At 32.8% G+C, this 12,312-nt stretch overlaps 1 protein-coding gene across 3 annotated transcripts in view; it reads right to left on the bottom strand.

The window, feature by feature from the left end:
- Positions 1-12,312, bottom strand: part of FANCL (FA complementation group L) — a 77,881-nt gene that overhangs the window by 33,931 nt on the left and 31,638 nt on the right. For all 3 annotated transcript variants that reach the window (XM_059943289.1, XM_059943287.1, XM_059943288.1), the window contains 2 exons: positions 11,919-12,015; positions 6,834-6,902 (listed from right to left, as the gene is read on the bottom strand). In XM_059943289.1, the coding sequence (XP_059799272.1) occupies positions 6,834-6,902; positions 11,919-12,015 (166 nt within the window). The remainder of the gene's footprint in view (positions 1-6,833; positions 6,903-11,918; positions 12,016-12,312) is intronic.

Below are 12,312 nucleotides of genomic sequence, written 5' to 3'. Positions count from 1 at the left end.
GGATAGCTAGGATATCATTTTTTGCCCCTCAACTGCAAATCTACTCTCACTATCTGCCTTGTGATGATGGAGGTTCACACTGTAAGCATTTCTCTTCTACAGCTGCATGGTGTTCAGCCCTATCAGTAGAGGATGCCACAGGGTTACTGTTACTAATTCAGACTGCTGTTTCCTGCCCAATACACTGCCCAGCAGTCTGCTCCACTCTCGCCTCAAGGGAGCGTTTTCTGCTTGCTCAGTGACTTCTAGGCAGAAGGCTGGAAGAGTCTTCTCCAAGAAATCTGACCAATCAAAAAGACCTAAAACATGGACACTTGGGGTTCCCCATTATGAGATCTACTCAGGTGACTCTACAATGAAGTTCACAGTTGACAAGCCCCACTCGCACTCAGAGCTTTCAAATAGCTTTTAATAGCCGACTTTTAATCACGAGCAGGTAACCAAAGATGATAAGCCTAGAAAAAGAGCAACTCAAGGAAATAGAAACTACTCAGATGGAAAAAAGGACGTATTATTAGTATCTCTGGGGACAAAAGAAGATTTATCAATGAAGTAAACTCTTAGAAATGAACATGATAGTGTAAGTAAAAAAAACTCAACAGGAAGGCTGTTAGGAAAAGCTGATGAAATTTACCAAAAAGTAAAGCTAATAGAAAACCCAGCGTAGATGATTAAGAGCAGATTTAGACAACTGATGGAAAACTGTGGGTTGAATGAGTTTTAAGTACACAGAAAACTAAGGAAATGAAAAAGTAAGACAACTGTTAACTCTACGTGGTAACAAAAACTGGGGCAACAAAGGAAAAATAATAATTAACTACATAGCTTATCTCTGCATAGTATACATATACGTTCAAAATAATAATGTAAACACTGAATATTGACATCATCAAAATTACAAGATAACTATCTGGGAAGGACAGGAAGTATACGTGTGTGTGGAGTGGGGAAAGGAAGAAGAAACAGCAAATTCCTCATTATCTACAGTGGAAAGTTAACAGATAATGCCTAAACCAAACTAACGAACAAAAGGTAGTATAATTACAAGAGCATGTAATAATATAAATTATATTATAACACCAAAAGGATCAGCTAACAATTAAAAGTAGTCGACCCTGGAGAGGGAGAAAATGGTGGGAAGGAGGCTAGGACATGCCGTTTTGTCTAAAAAGAAAACAAACAGGGGCTTCCCTGGTGGTACAGTGGTTGAGAATCTGCCTGCCAATGCAGGGGACACGGGTTGGAGCCCTGGTCTGGGAGGATCCCACGTGCCGCGGAGAAACTAGGCCCGTGAGCCACAACTACTGAGCCTGCGCGTCTGGAGCCTGTGCTCCGCAAGAGAAGAGCCCACGATAGTGAGAGGCCCACGCACCGCGATGAAGAGTGGCCCCCACTTGCCACAACTAGAGAAAGCCCTCGCACAGAAACGAAGACCCAACACAGCCAAAAATTAATATAAAAAAATTAATAAATTAATAAGAAATTGATTGACATTTAAAAAAAAAAACAAAAACCCTTATAAACCTAACTCTTTAAACTATGTTCATATACAACTTTTATTAAAGTATAAACTTAAAAACAATTAATAGTTTGCCCACATTATAAAAATAAACTAGAAAATATGATTTAAAAAAAAAGATCACATTCACAATAGCAACAAAAACTTCATACTTAGGAATAAACTCAACAAAAATGTACAAGATGTGGATTAAGAAACTACTGCTACTTAACTGGGGGACCTAAATAAATGTAGAGATAACCAGTTCCTAGACTGTGACCATATCAGTTCTTAATTGGATGGATAAATGTAAATCCAATTATAACTAAAAACTAAATTATTCTAAGGATTACCTGGAATAATAAATGCACAGCATTATCAACAATGTTTCAAAAAATATTTTGTTAAGTGATAAGCATAGGTTCAGAACTATTATCCAGTGAGATCCCAATGCTAAATGAAGGCGTTAAGGCTGATTTTATATTTTCTTAATTTTGCTTATTTGTATCTTCTCTCTTTTTTAAAATCAATGTAGGAGTACTTTTAAAATAAATTATGTTACTAAAAAAAAAAAAAAAAGAAAGGCAGTTAATAGGTTACTGAGTCCAATAGGTCAGACCATATCACACAGGTCTACCATATCACATAATCTCAATAATGAACTACGTTTCTTTGTTTTGATTCCGTTGATGTCTTTTTATCCATACCATTATAGCAATAATAAGATGGCCAAGAAGGCAAAAGTATATTTAATTAACCAATTTAAGGGTGAACAAAACTCCAGTACTATGAGTTCTCCAACAAGGACAGCAGAGAGAAAAATGGAAAGAAAGATAATCCAGTAGGTCAAAAAAGGAGAACTTCCTCAGGATCCATACCGTGTGATATTGAGAGTTTTCTCCCCCTAGCATTCTGTATGTTTTAAACCAAATTTATTTTAAGATCTCTGTGAAAGAGAAAAAGTTTATTATTTCCATATACATATGAACTGAGGCAAAGAGCAGTCATGTGACTTGTTTGAAATTATACAATTAAGTCAATGGCTGAACTGTAAACAGAACCTAGGGATACCCAACTGTTAGTCTGATGCTCTAACTAATGGATCGTGCTCCCTGCTATGTAATAGGACTATTTCCTTTAATTACAAATTCTTCATTCACCATCAGATTATCAGCCAGAGGCTTTATCACTGGTTTTGCTCTTCTTGCATTCACGGCATTACTCCAAGAATATGAGATTTACATGATAAAAAATATAAAGACCACTGTTTACGTATCATACCGAATCTGAAAATTCCAACCAGTGTGACGTAGACAGTTCACTAAGCCTGCACTTAATGGCATATTTATAGGTAAAACTGCAATTTTAGCATCCATTTTGGGTTGGTCAGTGACCTGGAGAAAATTAGTTTTGTTTTTATAGAATCACTAATGTCAGTGCACTTAAAATCTTACATGAGAGCATTCTATGGTCTCATCAGTCAACAATATTCACAAATATGATCTATATACAGAAGTCCAAAGGGTAGCAGATTTTAGAGCGTTTGTGGTGTTGGGAAGTAGAATAAGATAAAAATCATGACATGCTCTTAACAGTCTATGCTGAAATCTATGAAAGAAAACGGACTGGGTAAACCAGCAAGTATCCGAGCAGAGGTGTGCAGTCACTTGTCTTTGAGAAGCGCTCTGTGTTTCTCTGGCACATGTCACGGCAGCAGTAGCAGCAGCGGCCTTGCCCTTGGTGCCGAGTTCTTACTACTCTAAACGCCTCCTCCGAGCCAGAATACACTGGCTGTTGCTGCTCACGCTGTGAGACACCTGCACTGGCTACTAGGCTTGTCATGACGCACAAAACCCTACCATCTTCAGCTTGACATTGTGCAAGTTATAATTATTCATCCAAATGAATATGTCAGAGCAGCAGCAGCAGACCTCTCATCAGAGCAAAAGAAAAATACATCAAAACATTATCAGCCCAGCAGGAAGACAGGGACCATAAGGAAAATTACCCATTTTTAATATGGATGCCACAAAGCCATGCCGATTATTTTACAAAAAGAAAGGAGAATAAAGACCTTCCAAGTTTAAAAGTCCAGAAACGCTGAATCCAAAGAGGAAATGTACAAAAAGCAGACAAGGAATTTTTTTAAATCAATTATCTGGAAGCTATTTACAGTCTTTTAAATATAAGTTTGCTATTAGACTACAATAGTAACATTTATTTCGCTTAAGAACCACATCTGTTTAAAAATTGTTTAAAAAGAAAAAAGACAGGAACTCCCACAAGCAGAATTGTGTCCAATAGGTCAATGATAAAAGATACACAGTAAAGAAGTTTGATGTTGCTTCGTATTTCCAAAATGTAAACTAACAATGCCAACACTTTTATCACATCTAAAAAGACTCAAGAGTTCATACTTGCTGGCAGTATCACCAAAATGCTTACGATGTACAGCTAGACTCTAACAACAGGCAAATAGTATATTTTGAAAATTTTCTGAATTTTAGTGGTTTATGTAAAAGAAAAACTGAAATCACCCCAGACCGCCACAAATGAAGATAAATCCAAATTCTGTGAGCGTATATAAAATAGGCAAGTGTAAATATAATTCCTATCTCATACTTAAATATGAAAAAAGTATAACTTTTATAACAGACTTTAGGAGAATATCTTTTCAGAACAAGATATGGAATATTTTCTCATTCAATACATGAAAAGCAGAAATGACGAAGAAGAGAGTGATAAATGTGACCACACTGAAACGTTAAACTTCTGATCGAAAAAATGTAACACATACAAAGTTAAAAAACATGCCACAGGGAGAAGATACTTATATCCCATATAACCAATAAATAACTAGTATTCCAAATATGTAAGAAATGCTTATAATAAAACACAAAAATTTAAGTAGGCAAAGATTATAAACACAGTAATAATGAGTATCAGTTCTTGATAAGAATTAAGGTCAGACTAAAATCAGACTAAGACTTAGAAAGGATTTGGGAAAGTAGGAATTACTATGCATTGCTGGGTATGAGTATAAAGTTATGCAACCGATTTTAGAAGATAACTTGGCAATATTTTGTAATCTCAAAGAGATGCATTCCCTACAATACAGCATTTTCAACTTTAGGCATAAACCACACTAAAGGTCTCACATGCGTAAAAGGAAACACAGAAGGATGTTCACTGCAGCACTGTTTAAGTAAGAAATTGTGAACAACCATATAAGTAGGGCAATGAATAAATTAACTGGTGGATTCATATAATGAAATGATATAAAGCATTTAAAATGATATAAGATCATGGGTAAATCTCAGAAACAATGTTGTATAAAAAAGGTCAGACTGCAAAAATATTATAGAATATGGCATAAACAAATGTAGCAAAAAAGTATGCATGGATAGTATACATACCAATTCCAGTCAAGTGGTTTACCTCTAGAAAGGGAAAGAAGGAAAGAAAGAGGAAAGGAGAGAAGCAAAAGAGGGGTAAAGTTTTAGGTCCCAGAACATTTTATTCCTAAGAGAGAGACAGAAAGAGAGATATCTGAAGCAAATGTGACAAAAGATTAAACATGTCAAATTTGGGTTGTGGTTAAAATGGTGTCCAAATTTTTATCTGTACTATACTAAGAATTTTAGTATGTTCTTTTAATTTAAAAGAAGAATTTATGACATTCCAGTTACCGCTAATTAATTCTGTATTCTTAGAACTAATACAAAATAGAAAACTTGACGTATGACCCAATTAAATCTAAATCTGAATTTGAATTAATATTATAAACACTTATTCCATGCATCTATGTGCAAGGCACTGAGCTGGTGTTAAATAGGGATAGAAAATTTAGAAGAAATTGCCCTCTAAGATTTTCTAGTGTTAGAGTCACAAACTAATTTTGCTAAATGGCAGGATAAGGTAAGTGCTAAACAGTCTTTTTGTGGAGATGCAAACTTTTTCACAGATTAAAGTCTGGGGAAAACTCGTATGATTATCTAAATTAAAAAAACTAGGAAACTCATCAAAAACATATTCCCAAGGTTGAACCTTGGGATTTTAATAAATATTAAATTATAATTTAGAGATAGCATATCTGGAAAGAGTAATACAATCTAGGTACAATGTTATCTCATGACCTCACATAATACATAGAGATAAAGTTTATAGAGCCAAATAGAAAAATGTATATTCATGTTTTTTGAAAAGTATGCAATTTATGTATAATCCCAATTCTTTAAAAAACAATCAAAACAGTATTTCTTATACATTTATAACACACATCAGAATACCAAAAGCAAATCACAGGGTTTTTCCCTCGCCTTTATTTTGCTGTGTTTTCTTGATTTCCATTGGAAGGAGGGAGACTTTTGTTTTTAAAGAAGAAAACAAGAAAAATATTTTTAAAATATATATGGTATAATTAAAATTTGACCCTTCACAAGACCATTTAAATCCTGTTAGGCTTTTTTTTTTTTTTTAAACTAACTTCATATACAAGACAATTATTACTTTACTGTATATATTACAATTTAAAATGTAAGTATAAATTCTCACTTGAACCTACCAAAACTTCATAACAAAAATAAGGGTAGTCTCTATTTAGAGAACATTTGTAAAACGTCACTAGGAATTTTTGTTTCACTTTGCATAAGAATAGAAAGGTTCTCTTCATTTTGGTATCAATTTACTTGGTGAGACAAGGACTATGCCTGTCATCATTAGATTGTTCTTTGAATCTAACCACCATTCTGACAGATCTTTAAAAATCACACACGTGAATGTTGATGATGGAACTGTTGATAATCATACCATATCTTAGCCATATAATGGTACAATTTACAATGCATTCCTAAATACATTAACTTGTTAAATATCAGCAATGTATTGAGAAATTGACAGGAGTAGAAGAATCTCCTATATTCTTTACTCAAAGTAAGAATGTTCCAAGGCACTTACAAAAAGAATATAGTCTAAGTTCAAGGATGAACTAAGGACAAACACTTTAAAACAATAAAAACTGAATAGAAATGGCAGGGTTTATATTTTCAGTCATAACTCATTCTCCTCTGAAAAAGATTCTCTGATATTATGTCTGAAAAATGCCACCCAATTTTTAACCTACTGCTCACTGCTTTATAAAGAGTTCCTTAGGATTTAAATTTAAAGTAAAATTTCTGTCAATAGAGCTTCTTCAAGTTTATTTAACACTCTCAAAGTCCTGTTTATAAATAAATGCTTAAAGAAAACTGAAAAAAATCACTTGTAATCTATAATGGCCACTTATAAGTAAACAGAACGTGCTTTTTAGCTACTTAAAATAAATTTAAGAATTTACCTGTGGTGTCCAGGAAACAGAAAACGAAACAGGAAAATCCACAATACAATCTGGTGATTCTGCAGGGTACTATAAAAAAGCATAAAGTTAGGTCATTTTTGCTTTGGTGTGACAATTTCACATAAAATATTTTAGAAAAACTGAATATATTAGAAAAAGTATTATTATAAATGCAAATGTATTATATATCAATATTTTGATTCTATTATTATAGAGATATTAAGAGCTGATTAACAGTCAAGTTAAGCTCAAGAGGTACAAAGTTCGGTGATTTGGGGGTGCCAAACCAATCGATTTTGAAAAAAAGAGTAATGAATTAAGTCAGTGTCAGGTCAGCTGCTAATGTGATTTGAGGGGTAAACCACACTGAATCTCAGTTTCTTTATCTTTAAAGTGAGAGATCAAAATGGTTGATATTTAATTTCCTTTCAGTCTAAAATTTAACCTCAAATAGCCTCAGTCACTTGTTAAAAGAGGCAATATTTGTTAAAAGAATCAAGAAATGCACAAAAATGAACACATATAATTATCAATTAAAGAAGTATTTTCCCCAACAAAGCATTTAATTTTAGCAAGAAGATAAATAAAAAGAAACAATGAAATGTCTCTGGCTTATTAAGGAAAAACAAAATAATAGTTTTAAGAAAAATCTTTTCATGGTTGATAAATAGAAAATTAATTAGTCAATAGTTTTATACAAAAAGTGATAGTCACAGGACTAACTAGGTTTCTAAGTTAAGACAAAAGGTAGTTTTTCTTAAAATCAATTTTGTTATTAGAGAATTGTACTACATGATTTCTCTAAGATTCAGTCTGGATTCTTGAAAGTCACATGTAATTTTTAAAGTGCTCATTTCTTTCCATTACAAAGCTAAATTTACTAACATGAAAATTAGTTTTAGGAAAACTCCTTTCTCTCATTTGACAAAATGTTTAAAATAAGTTTTAGACTTTCACTTTTTTCAACCTCTTATTTTTAACTACTTTGTTGCCTAGCAAAAGGGTACAAAAAATTATCACTATAGTATTTGTTACAAACATCAGCCCATTTGAAATCAATGCTTTGAAAAGAATTAACATTTAGTTACAATGACAGTCTGGTTAAACATAAACCTATCAATGTATACTCTGACTAATGGTATCTAGCTATGCAGAAGTGATAACACAAAGGTAAATATACAGGAAACCATATAGAAATATAACAGTGCTCTAATTTAGAGGGAAAAAAGAAAGAAAGGTCTGGCTGGGATTACAGAAGAAGCCTTATTTCAGACAATTCAAACTATTAGATGATGTATGCCAGATGATAACTGCTGCAATCACTGGAAAAACAATTTGTACACTATTTTTTATAAGTCATGCGATTATCTCAAAGTAAATGCAGGCAGAGATCTTAGCTTTCTCTGGTTTCTAGTTCTGCTAACTAACCTGTGACCTTGGATAAGTCATTTAACTTCTCTGGCTGTTTTATATGTAAAAATGATGGAACACAACTAAAAGCACTGTAAAATCTCTTTTCCCTCTAAAAAATGTTAATATTCTGCAAAAATAATAATGCACACTTAAAACCTCCTTGGGTCAAAAATGGAATATTTAGTTCACCTTGAGTTGCTGCTATTTATTGTCTACTGAGCTGACAATGAACAATATCAACTCTCTAACTTAAACAATCATCAACCCAGTTAAGAGTATGAACTTAATGTTTACTGTATACAGAGTAGATAAACCAAGTAAAGTATCTTAACTTTAGAAGTCATTAAGTATGTATGGCACATTATGTTAAAAGAGAATATGATCCTACATTCAAATAGGGCTCAGGGTAGTAAATGGCACATATGTACTGATAAAGAAAGAGATCCACAAGGAGTTAAATAAAAAGCAGGTTATAATAAATATAATATGATGCCACATATCTGAGATAACATTCAAATATATATTTTAGGTGTAATTATGCAAACATACAAACATGTATATAATAAATGAGACTGATCCATATGTATGTGGCTTTACCGTCTATTATGAGTTAAATGTATATATATTGTGTTAATTATATTCACTTCCAAGATCAATTCTGTTTATATAATATAATAAATGCTACATAAATGTATTGAACCTAAAAAGCACAAATTTATACACTTCTGGATGATTTAACATGAATTATGCAGTAGCATCCTAGATATTCATTTTTGGAGTTGTTTGTATTGCAGTACTAACTACAACATCGATAACTAAATACAATGTTGTAAAATGATTGTCAAAATTCAGATTATTTTTCAACAGTAAGTTATAGGTATATACAAAGCCACTAGAGACTAACTGCCAAAAGCTTTACTTTAGAAATCCAGTTGACAAGAACAAAAGCTCCACATAAAGAAATGAATTGAAAAATAGATACAGTAATTAATAATTTTTCATTATTATAGTTTTTCAAGTCTCACTTGAAACAATTCAATCAAATCAATAACTATAAGAGAAAATAATTATTATATAATATTAAGTATATATTTTTGTCACAAACAATATTTTTTAGACTCTATAGTATACTTTTCTATGGAAAAATTTAACCCAACCCGAACTGTGATTGGACCCCCCCAGCAATAGAATACATACAAATTGCAGCAGATTACAAAAACAGCCATCAAAGACAGAGTGCCCAGCCTCTAAAACATATCTATGATTTGTTTTTCAAGTAGTTCTGATCTAGGCCAAAGCTAAGAAAGCCCTAGGCTACTTCTTTTTTAAAGGAAAGACAAAAATTTCACCTCATGGTTTAGGAGGAACTGTAAATACTGCATAAAAATACACCTATGAAAATGACAAAATTCAGCTGTTTCTCATATTTCTTTTTGATTTATATACTTACTTTTAATGGGGGATGTCTAGACAAAATTGGTATTGTTTTCTTTGTGGGGTTTTGGAGACAGTGAGGTAGAGTGGCAGAATTGGGAGAGTATGTATTCAAGAATAAAAACAAATGCATTTCTTTATTACGTATCAAAAAATATCAGATAAAAGAAATAGAGGTTTGTGTTTTTACAAAAATAAGCGTGTTGTAAGGTTTGTCAAAAAAAAAAAAAAAAAGAGCTTGACCCTTTAAAATTCAGTTTGGATTAAGATTTTGCATTATGTACTCTTAACACGTAAGTTTTAGCTTTCACTGTTTTTAACTGACAATCCCAAATATTCCTAAGAAAGAAATGACCACATCTAAAAGACAACTTTAGTCTCTATGAAAACCAAACTAAATGGACAATTAAAGACTCTAATAAATCGTACCAACACAAGATTCATTTAGTTTCAGCCTGTCTTTTTTTCCTTTTTCTTTTAAACGCAAATTTTTTTCTTACTAACTCAAATAAAGCTTTCTCTTCTCTCTTGCCAGGGCATCCATAATAGTGCTTCACAGCTATTGATGCTGCAAAAACTGACACTTGAAAATATTCTCTAGAGAAATATTAAAAGTGTCACCTTATCTACCTTGAAAAGTTATAAGAAAAAGCAGACAGAATGGACCATACTAGTGGCTACACATCCTCCCTCTCAATACTACCAATAATGTCATTAATCAGAATTAATGATAAAATCTTGTAGGTGTAGTGATAGGCAATGTACACTTAAATCATTATCTCTTAGTAAGTAGAAAAGATTGCAAAAATGAGGCTTTAAAAAAAAAAAATCAGGATAGGATGTATTTTAAATTTTTCATTTTGGTCTTCATAGCAGCAAAGCAACTTTTATCAATGTACAAAACATAGACAAATAAAACTTTGAAGAAAATGACAGAACCCTTGCCACTGGCAGTATATGACCTTTGGAAGGATAAAGGCAGATTTCTCCTTGATCTTAAAAAAACACAGCTTTAAAAATTAAAAAAGAAAATAAAACCTTTTTCATTTTCATTTAATAAAAATATTCATGTAACTTATTTTACAAAGATTTCTATCCCACTAATTTTTTCTCAAAACTTATCACATATAAATCTTGAAATTATACATAAACGTTGTGTGTGTAAGAAAAAGAGAGAATGAGTCATTTCTCAATTTGTCTGATATAGAGGCACTATAAGATACCAACTTTTCTGTGTCACCCAGTACAGCTTTATATATTAATTTTCTCTCATGAAAAGCTTAAATGCCAGACACATTTTTAAAAAGGACAAACACAATTGATCTTTTCATCACTACAATCTCATGAAACAGAGTTGATTGATGACTCCTAGGGACAATTAAAAAAAAGTCAGATGACCTGGTTTTCTCAAATTCTAATGTTTCCCCAGTGATTACTAAGTAAATGATTAATATCCTGAACTTGCTTATTCTACTTATTTCTCAAAATTCACAATCTATAATTAAAAAATAAAGACGAAACAGCTACATTTTGTGCCAATAAAATTAGTGAGTAGTTATAGACCACTAACCTGTAAGGGCTCTATAAATAGAGGTGTATAACCTTTGCAAAATTTTTAAACAGAGAAGTAAAAAAATTTCACCCAAGACAACAAAATAAGTATGCATATGTGTGTGTCTGCGTTTGAGGGGTCGGGGGAAGTCAGAAATAAGAACAACAAAGGTAATTCATAGTAGGAGTTGAAGACAAAGGACTTTCTTCAGTAGAACTTTACTTGGAATAGTGGAAACTTCCAACTTTTTTCTACATAGGATGTTATGAAAATAACATTATGGTACTTTGAGGCTGCCAAACCTTATTTGTAGTATTTCTTTACTATAAAGTCTATATTTTGATCAAATTTGAATTAAAACAATGACATGAAATTATAGCTAGGCTTTGGGAAACTTAGTGAATAAATTTTTTGAGGCATTCCAAAATTTTTTTTTTTTTTATTTGGCCGTGCCGCACGGCATGTGGGATCTTAGTTTCCTGACCAGGGATCGATTCCGCACCCCCTGCTTTGGAAGTGCAGAGTCTTAACCATTGGACTGCCAGGGAAGTCCCCCAAAATAAATTTTAAGTGTCATATATATTTTTTTTTAGAAGCAACTAGCACTCGTTTACATTGAAAACCTTCACAGGGTTCATTTCCCAAAGTATTTCCTGGCCACAGTAACAGTTTAACGAAGCACATACCTTCGCCTTCAACTTGACAGTGATGAGATGCTCTCTACCAGAAGCATCTTCGGCTTTTAACTTGATGGTACTAAAGCAAGCATCCACATACACAAGCCTGGTGAGTAGAAGAGAATAAAAAATGATCACAATAGAGAGGGCGGGGCTGGGGGGAGGAGGAGGTTGGAGGATGGTAGGATTTGAAATGAACATATTTGCTATATTCCTATTAATCCATTACAAAAATTAATCAGAGGAATTTGTGTATGCTATCCTATTATGCAGCTATAGATTTACTGCCGTTAATACACCAGTCCAGTGCTTAATGCAGTCATAGATCTCTGGGTTATTTACAATGTGTGTCAAGTCTCATGCTGTGGTCAGTGAGCGCTACGTCTCGGTTTTCCATCACCGG

This window comes from Balaenoptera ricei, chromosome 13 (genome assembly GCF_028023285.1).
Source record: "Balaenoptera ricei isolate mBalRic1 chromosome 13, mBalRic1.hap2, whole genome shotgun sequence".
Lineage (NCBI taxonomy): Eukaryota > Metazoa > Chordata > Mammalia > Artiodactyla > Balaenopteridae > Balaenoptera > Balaenoptera ricei.
The sequence above is the reverse complement of the archived record's forward strand: the minus strand, read 5'-3'. Positions and strand labels throughout refer to the sequence as shown.